This window comes from Uranotaenia lowii, chromosome 3 (genome assembly GCF_029784155.1).
Source record: "Uranotaenia lowii strain MFRU-FL chromosome 3, ASM2978415v1, whole genome shotgun sequence".
Lineage (NCBI taxonomy): Eukaryota > Metazoa > Arthropoda > Insecta > Diptera > Culicidae > Uranotaenia > Uranotaenia lowii.
In genome coordinates, this window is record NC_073693.1 from 91,570,506 (window position 1) to 91,595,280 (window position 24,775).

The window sequence follows — 24,775 nt, forward strand, 5'->3', positions numbered from 1 at the left end:
TTTAAAATCTTCAAAATAGTTTCAAAATTCTCATATTTAGCAGAATTTTTGGAAATTTGACAAAAAACAGCTTCTAAGAACTTAAATTAAAAAAAAAAGAAAATTTACATACATTGATTAATATAAAAAGTATTGTATAGGTAATGAATTCTCAATCCCAAAATCTACAGTTAAACTCATAAAAAAATGCAAAAATTATTAGCAGTCTATTTTGGGATGATTTTGACAAGTTTTAATCAAAAAAATTGTGTGTAATATCTCTAGCTTTTATCTGTCAATTGACGTAAACAATTCAGTAGAAAAGAATACGCTTTATCGACAGAATGTACACAAAGAAGAAAGTGACCATCTTTTTCTCGCCAAGTTAATTTCGGCGGCACAAGAATGAGTCGATTTGGGATCATTTTATAATTTCTCAAAACCCGGGGACAAAAAAGCTTCGTTTTGGTTCAAAGTACATCCATATTTTTTTGCAGAATTTTTAACTAATGTTTACATGAGTAAATTTGAACTTTAAAGTTTGTATGGGAAAATTGAATATTTTATACTGAAAAATCAACATTATTTTAGTTTCTGCTGTAAAACCGAGCCTGTTCATGGTTTTCTAAAGGAAATTTTCTGTTGCACAACTTCGTCGAACACCGTGACTTCGTATCTAATAAGGAAAAAAAATGTTATTAGATGTTGAATGGGGTTATGTCTTTTGGCATTGAAAAACAATAAATTCAATTGGCATCACTGCTGGGCACTACTAATTACTAATAATTATTCCTAAAAACTTAAAATTTTCCCTCAATTTTTAGCTCAAATGAATTGAAATTTCTTCGATAATAATAAATCACTCACACAATTTCGACAAAAAAGATGTTAATCAAAACTTTGTTAAAAAAAAGAAATTTCGAAGAAAATTTTAAAATTATCAATAAAAATATTCTGGGCTTAGCTGTTAAAATAACTGGCAACACTGTAGAAAATTTACAGAAATACTGTTAAAAGGGTGTTTTATCCATAATCGTTTCTTTTGAAAATTCCGTGTTGAGTTGTGGAATGCAAGTTACAATGTTATCATTCATTATCGTATTTTTTCTTCCAAAATTTATATATCTATTGGAGATTTTTGGGTTTGGACCTTAAGAAACAAAAACAGAAAATAAACTGTTTTGAATGTTTTTAACTTCGTGCAGCGTTTGCTTAAATAAAACCTCCTTACTATGTAAGAAATGTGTTTTTTTGATGTGTTTCCTTGGAGAATGTTACTTTTTAAGATCAAGTTTCCATTTCTAAAAATGTTTCAAGCATGTTTTCTGTTCATATAGATTATCGGAAGTTGTCACAACGTGAATAAATATTTTAAACAGAAGGGGAGAGTGGGGTAACGTGAACCATGGGGAAACGTGGGCCACTATAAATATCTGAGCTGTGTGCTGAGATAAAAATCTCAATCCAACTGTCATCGTTGTCGTTTTGCGTAAGCATGCATGTTTTTCTATATGTTGTTGACTTATGTACGCATCATATGCGTCTTTTATTTAACTAGCCTGGAAAAATGTACTTACGTAATTAAACAAGCACCCGCAAAATTGCATCCGTGGTAGACCTAAAAATCATAACAAAAATATGCTCATACGCTTATGATCTCAGTTTTGTCATGATCTGTCTCGTAGAAAAGGAATTTTTGATGAAACATCAATAAGTCACACAAATGCAACCAATTTGCAAATCATAGCTTGTAGGGAATCGTGGGCCACATTTTGTGTGGTTTCTTGGGCCACCTATATTTTGGTGTTTTTTTACACGTTCAGAACTTAAAATACCTTTTTCCTACCAGCAAAGTTTTCTTATGCCAAATAAAGAGTTGTGAAAAATATTTGGTCCATTTTTCCACAGACGAACATAAATTCTATAAAAGGAATTTTGCCGAAACGTTCGCGAGCCAGGAAATAGGAACTATTCGATCATACACAAGTCTCTTTTTTATTTCCTCATCTGAAATCGCTTTAAAATAACAAATTGGACTATGAAACTTCAGTTTTGGGTCAACTCATAAACTTTTCACGGTATCTAATCAATTCAAAAGATTTGGTGCCCCCGTTTCCCCACAGTTTTTCAAAATAAAAAAAAACTTTGTAAATTTATTTTTCGGCATATCGGTGCAAAGTAGTTTTGAAATTGAAAAAGATGGATAGAGAAGTGAGAACAAAAATTTTTACAGATGTTGAAAAGAGCGAAAGAGCATTTTTGTGAGGAAACTTATTAACGTACACCATACTTTACCCTGCAACATTTCATTATTTAGGAGAAGTAGTACCGGGATAGAGGTGGCAATACTTTAACCTATACAATGAAATCTGGTTGGTCCGAAGTCTACATGTGGTGAACACGTATACTACCAGATTTCATTGTATAGGTTAAGGTAGTGCCACCTCTATCCCGGTACTACTTCTCCTAAATAATGAAATGTTGCAGGATAAAGTATGGTGTACGTTAATAAGTTTCCTCGCAAAAATGCTCTTTCGCTCTTTTCAACATCTGTAAAAAAATTTCTTCTCACTTCTCTATCCATCTTTATCAATTTCAAAACTACTTTTCACCGATATGCCGAAAAATAAATTTACAAAATTAATTAACGGTGGTTAACTTATCTTAAAAAAAAACTTTTTTTCAAAACAGTCAGAACTCGTTAAATTTATATATTTAAAAAATAAAAAAAAATGCCTCATGATACCTTAAAAATGTAGAAAACCTTTCCATTTATATTTTTCTTTTTATCTTTTAAAACAAAGAAGCTATAAAGCTAAGAAAAAAGTGGCCCATAATACCCCACTCTCCCCTACTCTTTGTAAAAATTTCTACAGTGTTGCCAGTTATTTGAACAACTATTTGTAGAAAGGATGGTGATAAACACGGTACAAATGTTCACATCTTCACACGGTTGAGCGAGACTACTCAAATTAGGTTCGTGGTGGCACAATAGCGTTGCCAGATTTTCTGGGTAGAAATATCACATTACTCGTTGAAAAATGAGTACTGTCCCGTGTAGGGATGAGATGAAGAATATACAGAAAATAAATCAAATTTAATTAGGAATAAAATAAAATAATAGTTGTATCGGCAACACTGTAGATGAATAAAATAAAATAAATTTCTTTGACAACATTTGCTATTTTGGCAGCACTTGACAAACGAACAAAACAAAGTCAGTCATTGATCTATTCTTGCGAGTGACAGACGTGTTTAAGTGAATCTCTGAATTGAGATTCGTAAAATCATGACACCCCGGTCAGGGAATATGAGAAAGGGAAAGGGTCAATTTATTATCTTTCGCTACTTAATATTATAGTGACCTCACAAACGAAAATGAATAAATATAACTCAAGCTTGATAAGTTTTCTCATATAAGTTCTTTTTTGCAATTTCATAGGTTACGGATAAAAGGAAAAAGGTTTCCCCAGAGTTCTTCAAAAATGGTATCGCTGTGGGTCCCCCAATCAATTTTCATATTTCAGACCCCGAAAAGACACCATTTCCAAAGTGAATCCCATAACAAAGGACACCTCCATCTGCAAATTTGTCTAACCCACATGGCGCCAATTCCAGGCCATATTCTCGGGGGCCGGGAAAAAGCACAGAAGCAAACACACACCTTTTTCACGCTCGTCTCATCCACTTACCTCAGCCAGTGACGTTTCGTGACAATTGTGTGACAGCAAACGGCATCGTACTGATCCGCGAACCAAACCACCAGAATGATGTAGAACGCCGTCGTCGTGTCGTTGAAGAACTCCGACATGATGGCCTCCATTCCTGGAAAGAAGAAAGAGAAGAACGGGAAACAAGGAATGAAATACACCGGAAATCATGAGAGAGCGTTCAAAAGTGACTAACTACATTTGACAATTGTCGGTCGGGTTCTTGCTTGCCTGCAGGGACCGAACCCCTTGGCCCCAATCATCGTTTTCATACGGAAATATATTTTTTTCAATTTAAAGAATTGAAACGGAACCATGGAGCTGAAAGTGGGGAGGAAAAATCCTGGCGGAAAGGAAAACGGAAATAAACGAGTAGGTATGAGCGTGTGTGGGTGCGAAAAAGATTAATCATACACGTCCGAACTGTTTAGCGATGAAATGTGGCATGTGATTGATGGTGAAAAGTGCACTTTGGGCTCTCCCCGGACCAACTACTAGTAGGTATTTGGAGTAAATATGGTGCTCCGGTCAGGCGAAAAGTATTGAGCTTAATGGACTGTACGATTTGATTGATTTTGTTATTACCAGTAATTGAATAGTTTTTCACAATTATGTTTAGAATAAATAGTATGGACGAAGAATTTTTCGCAGAATTTTTCAGTAACGCTTACATGAATAAATTTTAATTTTTAGGTATGTATGGATAAATTTAATATTTTGTTCTGATAAATCTACATTCTTTTTGTTTCTTCAGTGGAACCGTGATAGTTTAAATCATAGCTTTCAAAAATTGTAATTATCATCCATAAATTGTTAATCTCTTCTTCTCGAAACACAATTCAATCCCAAATAAATCTTAAGTGAAGAGTTGTTTGTCATGGTCATTTTCTATCTATTGGAAAGATAATTCAATCAAATTCCGTAGAAGAAAAACAAAACCACTTTAACGAAGCCCTTGGCTTGCTCTAAGGGAAATTAAATTTTCTGGACAGTCGTCTTCACCAACCAGTCAACCAGCCCGAAGGCATTTTTTTTATATTTTCCTGGCATCTGCGAAAGAAAATCCCTTTCAGCCATATGTTTGTGAAACAATTCGGTAATCGGTTTTCCCCGGGATTTGATCCCTTTTTTCGTCCTCGAGAAGCCCGCCGTCGTTCATCAATCGATTTCGATGATGATCGGTCATATTTTGTGGCACGATAACATGGCGATGGCGATTTTTATATATTTGCGGTCACCCACTATACAGACCGAAGTGGAGCTGCTTTCGGTCCAAGACAGACGAAAGTAGATTGAGTTGGGAAAAAAACTAGCATATTTCTTCCCTCTGGATGATGATGACCAGAGGAATGTCATCCCGCAAATATGTGGGAAACGAAAGAGAGAGAGAAAAAAAAGATGGACAGGATTATGGAGCATTATTGGAACCTCAGGAGGTTTTTGCCAGTTTTTTTTTAGAGAAAAAGTAAGGTCGAAAGAAATATAGATATATGAGGAGGCCCCTGCGCCAAAAGGGGGTACAAGTGACCATGGTCGATTTTAAGTTAATGATACCAAAAGATGAGTTTTCATATGTCAAACTTAAACTATTTGATGAGTTTTCCGTATTTTTAGAATTTTATTTGCATACTTTCACATTGAAAAAAAATACAAATTCTCAAAAAAATATGTGGAAAATGGTCAAACACAACAATTTAAGAGCTTTTTTCTCGAAATAATCTTTTATGCACTTAAACCCCTTTGGTTCCAAGAGCTTCATATAATGTTTGTAAATCAAAAACACTGGGACGTATAGAAATATTTTTTTCGAAACGTCGAAATATCTTGGAATAATTATGGATATTCCAACAAAAATCTGATAACCGTTGCAGGACTACTTAATGGTCAAAAACAGCTTAAGGTCGAAAACCAATCAACAATAATATTTGAAATGGATCAGAAATAGTTCAAAATAGATTTAATAAAAAGAAAAGTTAAAATCCGTGAAAGAAAATTGTAAAAAATAAAAATTCAGAAAAAACAGTTAGCAGATATGAAACTGAAAACAGGCGATCTGTTTGAGCTAAAAAAAAAGATAAAGCTGATGCAATAATAAGTAGAACAGATGATAGCTAGATTCAATTACAAACACAAACTAAAATACAGACAAAAATAGACAGAAAAAAAAACAAATAATAAAGCTTGATTCTTTTAAAAATGGGACACTTTATTTTGCTGAAAGCATTTATTAGTAATCGGACATTAAAAATTTTAACAGCATTTTGCAGCCTGTATAAATTACTAAACGACCTTTTTTTTTAAAATATGAAATTCACGCGTTTTTTTAGATATTTTCAATGCAAGAGAAAAAAAATATTTTGCACAGTTTCCTTCAAAAACCACCTTGATAATGGATTGACCCGTTGATCATTCAAATAATTACCGCGTGTGAGTGCTGGAAAAGTATGCAAACACTGTCAAAAATTTGCACAAAGTTCAAATCAAACATTCTAGTGAAGCACATGATCAGCAACTATGGTCGGCAACTAGTCAAGTCTAATACCAGAATTTTTAATTTTTAATAAGCTTAAAACTAAGTGTAGATCGCTGAAATGTCCAGCAAATTTTTCTTCCGCTGAACTGAAAGTGTTGCCTCGTACTGAGTCATGCAAACCTAACCTCAAACAACGAATTTTGCTAGTTCCAGAGCTTTAAAGCAGTATAGCTATAGCCGGTACCGAGGCTATGAGACAGGTGGTTTCTGATGGACAACAAAACTTATGATAACCCCTATATCAAACCAATTTCAGTGTTTTCCATAACAAGTCTACTCGCGGCAAGGTCCATAGCATATTAAAGTATGTATTTGCTGGTTGTTTTGTAAAAAATATAATAATTTGCCAAGATTCTGCTCCTGTGGAAAAAAAAAACATCAATTCTCAAATCGAAAACTTTGATTTCCGCTGTTTTTTAAAGCCTAAAAAGAGTAATCTTGTATGTACCCTTCGCAACCTACGAAAAATAATAACCGATTACTAATACTAATATCATGATGGTTTTTACTTTGTAATTGTCTGCAGAAATTCCATTAAAAACGCTTTGAAATGGCTCAAAAATAATCAGGTTTTTTTGATTTTGAAACAGCTGAATCCACTAAACCGCCTTTAAGTTCCTTTTAAAAGAGAAGTATTAAACCGAAAAATAGAAGAAATTGAAGGAAGAGGATGCAGCCACCTGTAATACAGATAAGACGAAGTAAAAGTTGAAAAAACTGATCAATATCATGACTGAAAAAGTGTGCGCCGGCCGATGGGAGATACCAATAATAAAGTAAACATTTTTCTTACAGAAAACGATAAATAACTTTTTAAATTTTTTTTTCGTTAATTATCATAGGATTACCTTCGTTTTTTTTCTCATAGCAAGTATTTCAATCAAACGAATGGTTTTTGAGATACATACATTCGTAAATGTCCCGAAAGAACTAAGCTTTATAAGAAAAAACAAACAGGTAACAAACAGACTGAAAACAGATAAATAACAGGAACAAGCCAAATTGAAAACTGATTATACCAGATCCAAAAAAGTTAACTTCAAATAGATATAAATAAACCCAGGTAAACCAGCTAAATTTACTAAAGAACAAACGAAACGCGAAAGAAATACAGAGGAAATGTTATACTAAAACAATTAAAAATCAAATAAAAGATAGATAACAAGACAGATTAAAACCATATAAAAACTTATAATTCAAAAATTAAAACAATTGAAAACAAATGACGTAAAAATTATTCTTACAGAAAAAACATATAAAACATAATGAAATACAGATACAAACTGGGAAACGCAATAAAAAATATGGATGAACAAAATATAACAACAAGCTAAAACAGTAAGAAATGGAAGGAAAAACAATGATAAATACATCAAAGTTAAAAAAACGATGAAAAATATTTAAAAAAAAATTAAAATTACAAATATTTTTTTTAAAGATGAAAAAACAATTTATTCGAAATGAAGGATATGACCGTTTTCAGGAAGATACTATCTAAAATAATTTCAGAACCCTCCGATTTGAGGGTATAATATCCCAAGCAACCAAAAGTCACATATTTACTTGAATGAAGGCATTGGAAGTTACATATTGGCTGACAAAGAGAATCAACTGCCCAATTCCCTTTAATGAACTTTATGTACTCATTAATGAACTTAAAAGTAGCAAAAGTGATTAATATGTACGTTGTATGTGACTTGTTTTGCCCAATTCCCATTAGTGAACTATATGTACACATTAACGAACTTGAAAGCTGCAAAAGTGATCTATACGTACGTTATACTGGGCTTAAGTCACATAAAGGGCACAAAAATGCTCAATACGGAATTTGGTAAGTCACATAAAGGGCATAAAAGTGCTCAAACGGGATTTGATAAGTCACAAAAAGTGCATTGATGTGCTTTAAAAATCAAATCACATCTTCGAGTTTTAGTTTCAGTTAGAACAACATCTAGGCGTAGTCTCGTGGTAGCGTGTTCGATTCTCACCACAAAGGTTGGGGTTCGATTGTCGTCAAGCCGGGCAAGTTTTTTTTTCAATAAGTTATTTTGTACTTTTTTTTTTAAATTGCGACCCAGAGATGGGTCATGACTCAAACATTCAGTCAGCGAAACTTTTTTGTAGAGAAATGAATCCAACTTAGATGAAATTTCAGGGACTAGATAAGAGAAAATCGATGTTGAAAAACATGCGAAAAAATTCGCCTTGTCTCCCGGTGAGACTTGAACCCACATCTTGCGCCTCTCCGGGGCCCATGTATTAACATTCTACTACAGGAGACCAACCTGGCGTATGAATATTATACTGGTTGAGTGTCGATGTCTATCGGAATGAAGGGAATAGTTCTCCCATGTGATCATAATCATTTTTCTTGGTCTATTTCTATTCCCATCATTTCATCTTATTGTTATGTTATTATGTTATTTTGTACTTGAGTGACCATTCTGATGGGATATATGTAGGAAATGTAGGAAAGAAGCAATTGAGCAATTTGTCGAGTTTGGGATCCGGCGCGTGGCATAATGGCGGCACCGGTACAGAACACAGTGAATAATCAAGAGAAGGTGATATGAACCGAAGCCAACGGTTCAATTGAGATAGAGAGAGATTTTTTTGCTCATTTTGCTATTTTTTGGAAGCTGAATTAAAAGGCCACTGGAAGCTGAATAGAAGATCATTAAGACGTGTTTTGGAACTTGAAAATATCAATAAGAACTTAAATTTTGAGCCGCATAGAACGTACTTCATATCAATGATGGGGCTGAGTAAGCGTTTTTGTACCTGTTTTATGGGACTTTTGGTTGCTTGGGATATCATAATATATGACACAATCTTAATAATTTTCATGATTTTTTCATCAATTTCTACACAAAAACATAAATATAATTGAATAATTTATTATGTTTGTTGCCAGGTTTTATTATATTTGAACAATAAATCTATTAAAAACTCTTTCGTAGGAAACGGGGGTAGGGAGGAGGGCAGTTTCTTATACATATATTCATTGTAAAATACGACATAACTTTTACAAATTTCGAACGATTTTGATCAAAAATGATCATAATGAAATTTTTCATGTCATGAAATTTACCGTTTACCGTTTTTATAAAGGGGGGTTCCATACAAAATGAATAAAAATATGACTACATTCAAACAATTTTCGAAAGGTTTTTGAAAAAAATTGATAGTAAAAAGGGCGTTTAGACATGAAGATGATTTATTTATATGGGAAACAAATTTTAATAAAACTTTGTTATGTGTTGTATTGAAAGACTCTTTCAATTTTAATTAATGAGGTGGCGCATGATAAACAAATGTAAAATATCTACATGTAATCAACGAAAACGAATTCTCAAATGCGTTAAGGGAAATTTATTACACTTTTTGTTTGAGTGGAATATTGTATTGGAAGACTCCTCTCACTTTAAAACAGGGTTGCTGTATAGTATGGCACCCATATGCAATCATCATTGAGCATTGCACCTATCGAAATATTTCTGAGTGAGATTTAGTAATGAAAAATTTAGATGAATTGTTGTTCTCAAAAACAATAAACATCTCCATTTTTTCTTAAAGAGGGCTCAAGCAGTTTAAATGCAAATTTTCTTCCTTCTTAAAATTTCGTCATCTCATTCAAGTAGAGATTTGCTCAAATAAATCAAAATATATTCGATTCATTGAATATTCTAAAAAAACGGAAATGTTGAATGTCGTTTAATCTTTTTTTGTGTTAAAATTTAATATAAATTAAGGTTTCTTTTTTTATTATAGTCGTTTTTATATTTTCTGCCATACGTGAATCCATATCAAAGTTGAAATTGGTGGAAATTCATTGAAAAACTTATTCGTTACAACTGTGTTCGAATTTTTTTTCTTGGGTTCAAACTTATGGAATTCGGCTTAGTAGGAAAGTGTTCTGCCAACTTAACTATATCAAAACTATAAAAAAATTCAATGTTTTAGAAAACGTAATGATTGAACGGAAAAATACAATATTAAATATGATTTCGAAAATTCTAACAGCCATCAAAAAAGATTTTAAAACTACTAATTTGTTATTCACTTCCGACTTCTTAATTCTAAGGAAAAAAATTAATTTTGTTAATGGGAACACCACAATCGAATTGCTTTTTTTGTGAAAATGCACGAAAACTAATATGTATATTGGAAAAAGAATACGATCTTAGAATCGAAATACAGAAAGCAAATTTTGTATGAAAAATATTAATTAAAAAAAAAACAAACCCAAATCAAGATTTAAGAGGAACAAAATTCCAATCGATAAGAAATTGAAACTCAAGCCATTAAAAAAGTTCGTTTCTGAATAATGTTATTATATTTAAAAGAAAGTTTTTTTTTAATCAAAATCATCCAAACAAAATTTGATTATTTTTGCAATGTGTAGCCGAGATCACCGGAAACCAGAGAAATGAAAATAAAAATCCTTTACAGATGGAGGAAAAAATTATGGAATTAGTGGTAAATCAAATGAAAAAAAAAACACATTGAAAATAGTTAAAAATCATATAGAAACATTTCAAAATACATATGTATTGATACAAAAAAAAGTATGAAAAACAGATAAAAATAAAAGATGAATAAACTGATAATGAACAGGTATTATGCTGATAACTGATGAAAAAGTTTATCATACCACATGAGAGAATGGTGATAATAGATTAAATCCTTTTCCAATTTGTATAAACACTGAAGATATAACTTTGCAAAGATATAGATAAAAAATATAACAAAAGAAACTGATGAAAAGCAGATAAAAATGTTTTTACTATAAATAAATAAAATTGTATTAAATAAAAGAAAATATCCAGAAAAATATAGTGAAACAACAATGAAAAACAGATAAAATACTAACAAAATAAAATAAAAAAAAGATTAACGTTAAGTGGTAACATGCATTTAAAACAGAACACATCCGGTGAAAACTATAAAAAGCAAATATATTACAAAAAATATTTAAGAACCAGAAATAAAGAAAAAGAAAATTATAAAAACAGATAAAAATCATTAAAAAAAAGCAGATGGAAAATGGACAAAAAGTGAAAGAAAGATATGAAACGAGATTATTTTGCTAAAACAAAAAAAAAGGAAATTCAAATAAAAAGCAAACAAGAATTGAATAAAAAATGTAGAAAAAAAAGATGCAAAATAGAAACAAAATAAAATAAAAGGAAAATAAAAATTGATGAGAATATATAACAAAAGTTAATACAAAATAAAAATATTATGGCTGTCTTAAAAAAAAGAACGGATTTTTGGTCATATTTTAGCTTAACTTACAACTTCAGCATGTCTATAGAAATTTTTAATAGCAAAACTATGAAAGAGGAATCCGAAAAATTATCGATTGAGAATTTAATTTCTAAATTTATATTTATTTTTCCTGATTTCTCTGAGTTAGGGGAAAGTGTTCCTATATACAAGCGTCTATCGGTTTAAATGCGCATACAGTCGTTTGACGAAATGGCTAACAAAACAACATATTCAATCAAAGCATTTCGAGAGTCATACGCTTTACGTCATAAGAATTAAAATTAAAAAGAATTGAGAATTCACTGAATGAAAAAATTTCAATATTTATAAAAGGTTTCCATACTCTTTGATCAAATATTTTGATCTTTAAAATCATAGGTACCTACAGAACCTCAAAACAAACATTTGGCCAGTTTTGTTTCTCAATATTAAGTGCATATAAAAAGTACAATAAATTTAAGCCTATATGCAGGTTCAATAACAATTAGAAAGATGGCTTCCATCATGTTTGTGAAATGTCCCTATCTAAAACAAAAAACAGGTAAAATAGAATAAATTGAAGCTTTGTCTTATGAAAGTTATCCGTTTCTAGCATTTTTAATGAAATTATACGAAAATATTACCAGCAAAACTGTTTTTTTTTTTCTAAAAAATATAAATAGGCGCATTTGGCCCGCACTGTTCAAGGTTCAGCAGTTTAAACAACTTTTAAAATTAAATCGTTTTCTCGAAAACTCCAAGAGATTACAACATAAAAATAACTTCAATGTATAGAAAACAAATGTCTCCTCATGTGTATACAGTTTTAGTACACAAAGGTAATGAACAGATTGAAGTTATATCGCGATATGTTGAAATACCCTTGTAAAAAAATTCGACTCATTTTCTATGAGAGCCGAAACAGTATTGTCTCCAATAATAACCTTCCTTGAAGGTGGAATTATCGGTAAAAGATTTTATGCCGGACCGGCATTAACAAGCTTTCTCATCGCTGGCATTGTCCTCGCAGCGCAACTGCATTGCATATGTCTGAAAGAAACCAAACAAAACATATCACATATCCCATCACAAGACAAACCTAGATGGAAACAATCAGCCTGCAAAGATATTGTCGAATGATGTACCGAGCGCTGTGTGAGTATGTAAACTGGCATTAGAAACTGTTTTCTTATGCTCATTCTTATTCTCATATCTCATGTTTCATATCTCATGTCTCATGTCTCATGTCTCATGTCTCATGTCTCATGTCTCATGTCTCATGTCTCATGTCTCATGTCTCATGTCTCATGTCTCATGTCTCATGTCTCATGTCTCATGTCTCATGTCTCATGTCTCATGTCTCATGTCTCATGTCTCATGTCTCATGTCTCATGTCTCATGTCTCATGTCTCATGTCTCATGTCTCATGTCTCATGTCTCATGTCTCATGTCTCATGTCTCATGTCTCATGTCTCATGTCTCATGTCTCATGTCTCATGTCTCATGTCTCATGTCTCATGTCTCATGTCTCATGTCTCCTGTCTCCTGTCTTAGGTCTCATGTCTCATGTCTCATGTCTCATGTCTCAGGTCTCAGGTCTCATGTTCCATGTCTCAGGTCTTAGGTCTCAGGTCTCATGTCTCATGTCTCATGTCTCATGTCTCATGTCTTACGTCTCATGTCTCATGTCTCATGTCTCATGTCTCATGTCTCATGTCTCATGTCTCATGTCTCATGTCTCATGTCTCATGTCTCATGTCTCATGTCTCATGTCTCATGTCTCATGTCTCATGTCTCATGTCTCATGTCTCATGTCTCATGTCTCATGTCTCATGTCTCATGTCTCATGTCTCATGTCTCATGTCTCATGTCTCATGTCTCATGTCTCATGTCTCATGTCTCATGTCTCATGTCTCATGTCTCATGTCTTACGTCTCATGTCTCATGTCATGTCTCATGTCTCATGTCTCATGTCTCATGTCTCATGTCTCATGTCTCATGTCTCATGTCTCATGTCTCATGTCTCATGTCTCATGTCTCATGTCTCATGTCTCATGTCTCATGTCTCATGTCTCATGTCTCATGTCTCATGTCTCATGTCTCATGTCTCATGTCTCATGTCTCATGTCTCATGTCTCATGTCTCATGTCTCATGTCTCATGTCTCATGTCTCATGTCTCATGTCTCATGTCTCATGTCTCATGTCTCATGTCTTACGTCTCATGTCTCATGTCATGTCTCATGTCTCATGTCTCATGTCTCATGTCTCATGTCTCATGTCTCATGTCTCATGTCTCATGTCTCATGTCTCATGTCTCATGTCTCATGTCTCATGTCTCATGTCTCATGTCTCATGTCTCATGTCTCATGTCTCAGGTGTCATGTCTTAAGTCTCAAATCTCAAATCTCAAATCTCAGGTCTTAGGTTTCAGGTGTCATGTCGAAAGTCTCATGTCTCAGGTATCAGTTCTCAGTTCTCAAGTCTCAGGTACTAGTTCGCAGGTCTCAGATCTCAGGTCTCAGGTCTCAGACCTCAGGTCTCAGACCAAGTTACATGTCTTATTGTTTCAAATTTTAGAGCTGCAGAAATTTAAAGGTTTTCGGGAATTAACACGTTTTCCACGTTTTTTTACACGGTACGTATATCAGTGCACCCAAAATTCAGCCTCTGTGCCAATGGCGTGTAGTCAATTACATAGCATCATTGGTACAAGAAGATAACGCGATCGGTGCTGATTCGATTTGCTCCCACCGGCATTAACCTCCCAAGTTAACCGAATTGCGTATGTCTGAAAGAAACAAAATAAAAACGCTTTCACGTCCCTCCCTATCGCATCACAAGACGAAGAAGGATGGAAATAAATACCGGCCAACACCAGGCAGCCAGCGAACCGAGCACTGCGTGTGAATGTAGCAAAAGCAACAACAAAAACATCCTTCTAATTCAATCCCTTCAATCCACCAGCAAACAACCACGGCCGAGCTGTGCGTGTGTATGCAGTAAAAGCAACAACAAAAAAAACATTCCTTCAGTTCAATTCGCCGGCAAACAACCACGGCTAAGCTGTGCGTGTGTATGTAGCAAAAGCAACAAGAATATATTCCTTCAATTCACCGGCAAACAAGCACCGGCCAAGCTGCCCGGCTTAAGCAGCTGTGTATATGTAGCGTGTGTATGTAATAGCAGGCAGTAAGCAAAGCACAGTTCTCATTCAATGGGTTTCCCGTTTCCTCCACTCCCGTTCCCTTTCCCGTTTCCATCGCAAGACAAATGAATACCTTGAAAGGAGGCCAAACGCCGGGAAGCCACTGTCGTGCGTTTCTTTTGTGATTGATCGGTGGCAGAATGCCTATGACAAATATCCCTCTTCCTGCATGAAGCTCAAATAGTATACTGGTTAAGATGTCGGTCTGGCAAGACCATTTAGTTAGTGATTTGAGTTCGATTTTCCCTACGGGCGCTGTGGTTTATATTTTTATTTTCTTGTTTCTGGGATGAATTATCCAATAGGAACGAAATCCCATAAAATGTTTTTCTTGTTTTGCTTGAATGTAGTGGTCATGCATCATTTTAGTTGGGAGCCGAGTCCTTATGCCAGTTACGGTTTTTCAAACATATCATCTTCGGCACAGTGCACATTTCAGCGCATTATCGGCACAGAGATGTGCTAAATAGGCATTGGATTTTTGCTACCTTTTCTATGGGTGTGTAAAAAAAGAAAATCAGTTTTTTTGTGAATCCTTGAAGTTGCCAACTTAGTTTTGGTTTCTCAGAAAACTTGTTCCAGGAGTAATGAAAATTCTATATACCTAAAAAAGTTAATCAGAAAACAGTTGTTTTATCGATTATATGTATTTCAATATCGGAATCTACAGCAACCAAAGGAATGTACAAGCAATACAATAAACAAGACTCGTGACTGTTTTTAAATCCTTGAACTAATAGCCTCACTGCTTTCCCAGAAGACATTTTCATGCAAAGTCCAAATTACGCTTAATGGTTTTTGAAAAAATCCTGCGTTGACCATTAGATACAGAAAGAACAGCGAAATAATTGTTCTTTTAATTGTAGCATCTGATTTAACTGTCATACTGGTCTGCTGAATCACGGCACCGTCTCGACCACCTCCAACCACCTCAAGCACTCCTTAATCAGTCAAAATTGAGTTTAATCACGCTTTTCCCCTTCAATTTCCTTCCTCCATCCCCTTGGGTGGAAAAAGACTTGCAAACATCACAAACAACGCTGCTGAGAAGGAAGGATGACGAGGGTGGAGGGTGAAATTCATCAAATATCCACAGCCAGCCACCGTATTTGTCTCCGGGGCATACTGAACAATGTGGGTCACGTTCGAAATTGACTCCCTCCGATAGGGTTCCACTTTCTCCATCATCATCATCATTCTCATCGATGGATGGATGCGATTTGATCAAACCCAGTCAACCATCCGGCTAGCCAGCTAGCGAATCCTCAAACAAGTGTAACCGGTTTCAATTTCGACTATTCCCGAAGGAGTTGTACCGAGGAGGAAACCGACCCCAGTCATCCAACCAATGCTCCTGCTTCATTAATGAGTTTCAATTTTTCGTCCTATCGTCCTTCTGGAGGGTTTTGATTGGGGAAGGAGGCAAACCAATACGATGGACGACGGGCAAAAGCTTGAAACACTCGGATGGACACTTGCCCAGACACAGAGTCACGCTCTGTCACTGCCAATTCGGCCATCGGGATATGACGAGGACGAGGAAGAAATATCCACCAGTATTGGGTTTAGCCGAATGTGATTTGTTCGGTATCATCATCATCGTCACCATCATCCTTCGCGGCGCTGTTGCTTGTCATTCCGGAAAAACACTGAGCAGGAAGGATATGGATGCCGGGGAATCCTGTTGCCTTTTCCCGGAACACTCCTCATACATCCATTCATGCATCCATACGTCCCCAATCTGTGGATCTTCTATGCTCATTCGTGATTTCTTCCTCCGTAAGGAAAAACCAATCGTTCCGGGCGCACACATTGTTATTTGTGGCGAAATGAAATCGGATCAAGATTTATTAATCGCAATCACGCGCTTCGGACAAACAATGTCCTCCTGGACACATACGCATGACACTTTGCCGCATGAACAGCATCCAGAGCGGTTTATGCGGGTAGTAATTCAATTCCCCAACCCCGGATACCGGGTGTGGTGATAAATTTGACTACACAACACTTGACAAGGAATGGTACTGTGCTGTACAAAAACCGATGGTCAGTTAACCATTTTAAGAAAAACTGCATAAAACCTTGTTTAGTGCAACTGCAGTCAGTAATGGACAAAATAAAGTAAGCACTGACTATAATTATTTTCAAATCCCTGTATCTTTTTTCGCATAATAAATATCAATTCAAAGTATTCTGATGAACTGAAGTATTTTTTTGATACACTTAACGACTAATAAAAAAAAAATCTCAAAAAATTGCTATGTTCTTCACACTTTTGCATAGTTGTAGTAAAAATCAGTTTTCGCATGGACAAAATAAAGCATGCACTCTTTTAATAACCTTGACAGATCGCAGTTTCTTTGCTCTTTGCTCTGCTCTCTTCCATCCAAAAAGGATTCAATTCCCCACTAAACCCGCCGAAACCAGGTGTTTTAATCTTTTGTTTATGTTTTTTAGGGCGCGATTGAATCCAATACGATGGTGAAACAGCGACCATCCGCTGTCTATAAAGCAAACTTGCTCGAAAATGCGTTTCAAACAAACCAGGGGCACGAGTTAACAACCCCAATATGCTCTTGAGTGTCAATATAACACTATTGAAAGATTGGCGGCTTGTAACATTATTGGGGTGCATTCATATAACAAAAAATCTTTGGGGATGTATAGGGGAACTGGGAGTAAGACGCCCATCTTCTATAACTCGTAAATGAAGAATGCAATCCAGTAAATCCGACAATAGTTTTGAAAAGAAAATTGTTCTTCGCCAGAAATATATACACAGGAACACTAAAACCAATACTATACGTCATAATCGTTAATTTTTGATTGACTTTTTAAAATATGATTTTCATTTTGTTTGGGGAAGTGCGCATATGTTGGTACTCAAACGCGCCGGTTAATACGCGTTTAGTACGTGTTTATTGATTCAAGTGCCTCCAAAAGTCTTTGCGAGATAAAAACACTTCTTTTTTACTTCACAGATGGAAAATGTGTGATTATTTCCAGACCTTTCGAAGGATTTCGGGGTTTAAATGGAAAGACAACTTGTCTCGTTAACGGTAGATTTAAAAAGAGAAAGTTTATTCATGTTTCGCCATAATTACAACTTTCCGCGCGTAAAACACAAGAAATAAATGGGGGAAATCTTACAAACTGGCAACCATAAGCACTCAACAAAATGGGTACGATACAAAGGGTAACCCATCGACAATTGTGACGTTCGATTCAGGGTGACCATTATTGTTGAGATTCAACAATGTGTTACTACTCCGAGTGCTGCCAGATGTACTGGCATTCTCTGAATAGTTAATTAAATCTATTCTAATTCAGGAATTTTTATTGATTACGTTTACATTTAAGTTATGTTTCCAATTCAACATAGAATTTTCTTTAAAAGTGTTGTGATGAAAAATAAACATTTATTTAAACAAATACGATATATTAGACTTAGACGATTTGGGATTATTTTTGAATTTCTCAAACCCTGGGGTCTGAAATGCTTCGTTTTGGTTCAAAACTCATCCATGATTTTTTGCAGAATTTTTAGGTAACGTTTCCATGAGTAAATTTGAACTTTTAAGTTTGTATGGAAAAATTGAATATTTTGTACTGAAGAATCCACATCATTTAGTTTCTTCTGAGGAACCGAGCCAGCTTATGGTTTTTTTGCCAATTTATATTTTTCTGAAGGAAATTTTCCGCTAAACTCCTTGGTTGAAGACCATAACTTCGTATCTTATAAGGAAAAAAAGTTATAAGCTGTTTAACTGGGGCATGTCGTTTGGCATTGATAAGCTATCAATTCAACTGACACCACAGTTGGGTGCCTAGCGAGGTATTGCGTGACTACTTTTCATGCAATACATCGCGGGGCACAAGCAGTGGTGTCAATTGAATTTATTGTTTATCAATGCCAAAAGACATACCTCCAGTGGTGTCATTTGCTCACACAATGAGCTCAATGTGCATTTTTTCCATAGCATATTGAGAGAGCAAAACCGAGCACTGCCTGAGCTAGCTGTCCATCAATGTGCCACGCCGAAGCAAATCACTGAGCTACGCAGCGGTAGCCCTCAGCTCATTGAGCTGCACAATATGTACCAGTATACCACCACAACGCTGAATTCAACAAACGAAAGCGAATTCTTTCCCAATAAACAAGCAACAGCAACAACACAGCTGAAATTTGGGCGGGCTCGGCCTGCCGGCTGCCGAACACCGTTGCCACAAAAAAAATCTGTATCATAAATGAGTTTGATCTTCGTCCATACGTGTCCCAATTTAACAGAATTAAATACACTGATGGTACAGATTTTCGTGGCATTGCTGCTCGGCAGCCGGCAGGCCGAGCCCGACCGAATTTCGTTTGTGTTGTTGCTGTTGCTTGTTTATGAGTTATTTTCTTCCTTGCAAGCAGCCGGTGTGTCTTCGTGCCGGACTGGATGAACGATGAACGTTTTTATTTTCTTTTGTTGAGAAGGAAAAACATAACGAAGAAGAGTGTAGGCAAATTTTTAAAGCCAGAGTTCACATTGAGCAGAGTGGATCAGCTCATTGTGTTTTTCATCATTGTGAGAAACCTCTCAGAAAATTCGAATATCGGCGCGCAGTAAGAGAGCGAGCAGTAGATATTCTATCGCCGTGCGCGCATTTCTAGAAAGCTTGAGCTCACATTGTGCTTTTAGAACACATTGTGCTGTTTTGAGGAGTATAACACCCCTGCATACCTCTGTTAAACCGTTAATAAATTTATTGTCTAAAGATACAAAGTTACAGCCTTGGACAAAGTTATTCAGCGGTAAATTTCCTTTAGAGAATTTATAAATTGGCACACAAATCATTAACGGGCTCTGTTCCACAGAAGAAACCAAAATGATGTCGATTTTTCATTACAAAATATTCAATTTTCCCGTGCAAGCCGAAAAGTTCAAAATTACTCATGTAAACGTTACTCTAAAATTGTCCAAAAAATCATTGATGAATTTGGAACCAAAGAAGTTTATTAGACCCCAGAGTTTGAGAAATTCAAAAATGATCCTAAATGAACCCAGTCTAATGATACATGCTTATAGACAATAGGACATGGTACGCTTCGCTTTGCCTAGACATTTTTATTCAAAACCGTTCAAATAAGGGAATAATTGATTTAGGAAATTCTTCGTTGTGTGATCAATGTAAATACAAATGTTTATCTTTAGAACAGAGGATAGGTGATAGTTTTGCCTTTAGATGTCGTTATTTCTTACGAGAATAGATGAAAAACTGCAAAAAAAACTCCTAAATTTTTTTTTTCTTTTTCGTTTTTCGTCAAATTTACTTGAATTAGAAAATTAGAAGGTCCACATGTGTTTATGAACGCATAAAATTGTGAATAGAACAGACTGGCATTATCAGAAATGATAAAATATGTTTGTTTAGTAAAATACTGATGGTGGCGCATCTTGCCTGTTCTGCGCATTTTGTACCCAATTCTGATTTTTCGACGCCTTTTCAGCCCCCAAGCATCAGTGTAAAATTTGAGATGATTTGGTAGATTTTTCAATTAGCGCAAAGCGTTTCAATTATGTATGGAAATTAGTAAAGCAGAAGAAATTTTTGCAAATAAATTAATCTAGAAAATAAGCTTGAAATAAAGGTTACCTTTAATTAATTATTTTGCCTATTCTTAAGGTTCATGCTAACATAAAAAGAAGCCAAGTAATTCATGAAAAAAGTTATAACTATTTCAAAATATTAAAAAAAAAATCCGAATCCATCGAAAAGTGTCCAAATATAGTAGTCCTTGCTTCCTTGGCTTTCCATAATTTACAGGGTTGCTAGCGATTTTTCGTTTCGAAATTCCAAGGTTTATCTCGGTTTTCCCCGATTTTTTTCCGGATATAAATGATGATTTTCCAATTTATTTAACTCGTTTTTTCTACAAAATCAAGGTGCAAAAAAAAATTATTGTAGAGGGCATCAAATTTCTAACAATTGTATCCCAAAACTGGTTAACCGTATCAAATTGACAGGTTTTCATGATTTTTTTAAAAAGAATCTAACAAAATTGACATCTATTCGTTATTTTGCTCCACAATTCCATACGTTTTGCAAAAAAAAATATCGAGGTCGATTGATCTTGAAACTATAATGTAGCACTTTTCAGCCATTGTGAAATTTACTAGAATTTTTATAGAGTTCCAGAAAAAATGTATAGTTTGTTTAGAAATATGTTAAAAAAAAATACATCGAAACATAATATCAAATCAGCTCGTCATCTTGAATGGGTATTTGTCCTAAAAAAACTTAAAATCATGAAATGGCAGGAAAATATTCTGAATGCAGTTAATTTTTTTTTTAGAAAATCCAAATACATGTTTAAAAAAAATTCTCAATACAAATCAATGGATAACTTTAGTCATTTGAACTAAAGATTCGTGAAAATATATAAAATCGTGTATGAGATAGGGCTGAACTTTAATCGTTTAAATGTAAGATATTATTCTGTATTAGGGTAAAGACCTTAGATTTCGACAGGAGCTAGTTTTCGATGCATTTTTTACATAAGACATATAAACGAGAAAAAATGTTCAGTCATTTGGACTATCACTTATACAGGTTCGATATTAATAGTTTCATTATAAAATTTATAACATTGGAGCTATGCTTGCAAGTATACCACACTTGCGGAGAGCGAAAAAAATTAGATATCTCATATTGCCGCGCAATTTGTTAAAAAGCGATTCAAACTTCGTTTGTTTATTAATGAACTAAAATAAGCGTTTATGAGATAAATCTATATCAAGACTGTCAAAAACTATCCTAAAGTTTAGCAAAAATATTTTTGCAAATTTCGTGAAAAAATCTCAAGCATGCCAATTTTCCCGGTGAGGTGCCGGAATTCCCAGTTTTTTCCGGTTTCCCGGTGACGAGATGAAATTCCAAAGTTTTTCCTGGTATTCCCGGTTTTCCAAGTTCGCTAGCAATCCTGAATTTAATGAAATATTCTTGCAAAGGTTATATAAATCAACAAACAAGCCAGCAAATGCGTACTTAAATTTGACCAGTATTGTTGGTGAATTTTCAAAACTTTACACTAGAAGATATTACCAACAAAAAACCAATAATCTTCTCATCGGCATTACCTTCTCTGGCTTTTGTTAATAAACCGCTTTGTACAAGGCATACACCTACTAGTGTTTTTTAATTTTGTTCAGGGATTTAGCAAAAGTACTGTATGAAACCAATTCCAAAGCCTGATTCCATGTCCATGAAGCAATGTAAAAAAATGTCCTGATTTTGCCAAATTTCTAAATTTTAATTATGGAGTAAGGTTATTCGGTAGTAACAATGTTGACTTCGAACTGATGTCAAAGCCCCGAAAACCAACCCCAGGTTCAGAATTCAGCTATAGTTTTTAAAAATTTTCACACTCAATGATGGGAATTCATTTCTGAATGCTAAAAAATAAAGAATTAACTCATTTCAGATTTTCTGATTCCTTATAATCAAAATCGAAATTCGAATCGTATTTGTATTTTCATATTTAGGATTATGTATCCAGTTTAGGATTTTTGATTTGCGGTTCGAATCATCATTAAAAATTGAAATAATAAGCTGGGTTTGAAATCGTCGTTTAAATTTGGTTTTACATTTCCTTCAAAATTTGATTCATGATTTTCGAAACTCATACGCCTTTTTAACATTAAGATAATATTTTTCCGAATCTAAATAAAAAAAAATGAAATCATTCTGAGTTTGGTTTCATATTCAGATTCGAAGTTCCAAAAGAAACGAATTTAAAATCAAAAATCAGATTCGAAGTTCATGAAATTCAAATTCAATAGCAAAGCTTTAAAATAGCGAAAGAGATTAATCATTTGAAATTTTTCTTTTTATTTTGATTTGCACATCAGACTAGAAAAACATTAAAGAAATAAAAAATAATCATTGAAACCCAAAAGATCCGCGTTATAATTATAGTTTCATGATTGAGGGATCTGAAACTGATTTCAATTCATGGCTCATATTTTTTAATTCAGAAACCGTTTTTTATAAAGATGACTATTTCGGGAAGGAATTTGAATTGCAAGAGATCGTAGGCTTATAATTCTGATTGTTATTTCGATTTTAAAATTTAACCAAATTCAGTTCGTTAGCACAATACAGCTAAAAATGAAAAAAAATTAAGTAGAATTTGAGTTCATTTTGCTAGTTTTGTCTTATGAAAAACTTATTAAAAAAAACCATCCACAGGAGTTGATTTTTGATGAAAATTAATTGATGCTCAAGAAATCTCACGTGAGCTTTCATAACGTAGTATGAAACAAAATGTTAAACAAAAACGTAAAAACATATTTCATTTAGAATATTTGTAGCCTGGAAAACATATTCTTTATGTGAAATACAAATTTGAAAGTTGTTTTGATAACTTCTGATAATTCTCAAAATGTTTCATACGACGTAATGAAGCTCACGCGAGAAATATGTATCTTCTTTTAAAGAAAATGCAGGAAATTCCATATGTTTTGGCGTATTGTTCAAAATTATGGTTATTGCAACTTTTTCAAGAACAAAATCTCAAACGAAATTTTTTTAAGTTGGCATGGATCTGATTTGAACCGCAAAGTTTTAATCTTTTGCTTATACTAATACTTTTGAAAATTGGATTTATTTTTTGAATTTTTTTTCGGAACTGAAGGCTTTCTTTAAAAAAAATAATAGTAAGTAAAAATCAAATAAGAAATATTAAGTTGGCCAGATTACCCGGTTTTTCCCGGACTTGCCCAGATATTTAGTAAAAAAAATGAGAAAGGTTCCTGGCCCGGTTGCCTGAATTTTGTTGAAAAATCACCTGATTTTGACCGGATTCATGCATATTTATTTGGAAAATCAAACGAAAAATTCAAGTTGCATCATTATAATTTCAAACTTTGACGCCTAAAAATAAAATTTTCAAAGCTAGACTTAATAAAATAAACATAAACGATTTTTTGGGAGAATGAAATGCGATTCAGAATTTGGTTATGTTTTCCGATGAAAAAATAATTTTTTTTTATTCATTTAAAATTGAAAAGTTCCAGGATTTTTGTCAAAATATCCCAGATATTGCCCGGATTTTGGTATGGAAATTTGGAAATATAAAGAACGTTTTAAATGGCAATCTTAAAAAAAGTCACCAGATTTCGTTTTATGATTTAAAAGTAAGTTTCTTATTTTCCGGGGTTCTAGCGATTTTCTCGTTTTGGAATTGAATTTTTACGGTTTTCCTCGGATTTTATTCTGATTAAAAATGACGATTTCTCTATATTTATTATACCCGTTTTTTAAATATAAAATCAAGGTAAATAAAAAATGTCTTTGTAAAGCTCTAAAATTTCTAACAATTGTTTTCTTAAACATTTTAACCGGTAAGAAATCATGACGAAAACTTCAACGTCTTTTTATACGTAGTCCTTCTTATCGAACAGACAGGCTTTCATAAATTTTTAGAACGAATCCAAGGGAACAAACAAAATAACATAAAAAGCTTTATCTATATCTATCTATCAGAAACCACCTTACCAAATTGTACGAAAAATGGCTCATTGAGTGACCAAATGTTTTATTTTTAGTTTTGTTATAGTTTCATTCTTAAATTTATAATACTTGAGTTATGCTTGTGAGTGTAGCACACTTGCGGGTGGTTCTTGGACCGAAAAAAATCTACTTAATTAAAACTTCTTTGTTAGATTTAATTAAATAAAAAAGCGATTAAAACTATCTGAAATCCGGGCTATTTTAAACTAAATCCGGGTATCCGAGCCGGACCGGACTTTTACTAAATTTTGTGTTAAATATCCAGGCAAGTCCGGATAAAACCGGGCAATCTTGCAAGCGTAGTCTTATATTCCAGTGTAAAAAATAGGGGCTCGAAAAAAAAGCTCAAAAATAATCCATAAATTTACCAAAAAAAATAATTCTGAAGCTTTTGATGTCTGCATTTAGGTTTGTAATTATTGGAAAATAAGAATTTGGAGAATGTATGATAAAGTGATGAAAAATTTCAACGAGAAAACCTTGTATGAGTTGTCCAAAATTCAACAAAAGAACTGATCTTGATCAGGAGGAATTAAAAG

At 33.9% G+C, this 24,775-nt stretch overlaps 1 protein-coding gene across 1 annotated transcript in view; it reads right to left on the reverse strand.

The window, feature by feature from the left end:
- Nucleotides 1–24,775, reverse strand: part of LOC129751796 (uncharacterized) — a 342,108-nt gene that overhangs the window by 152,894 nt on the left and 164,439 nt on the right. Inside the window, exon 9 of the mRNA XM_055747524.1 lies at nucleotides 3,672–3,804. Within this exon, the coding sequence (XP_055603499.1) occupies nucleotides 3,672–3,804 (133 nt within the window). The remainder of the gene's footprint in view (nucleotides 1–3,671; nucleotides 3,805–24,775) is intronic.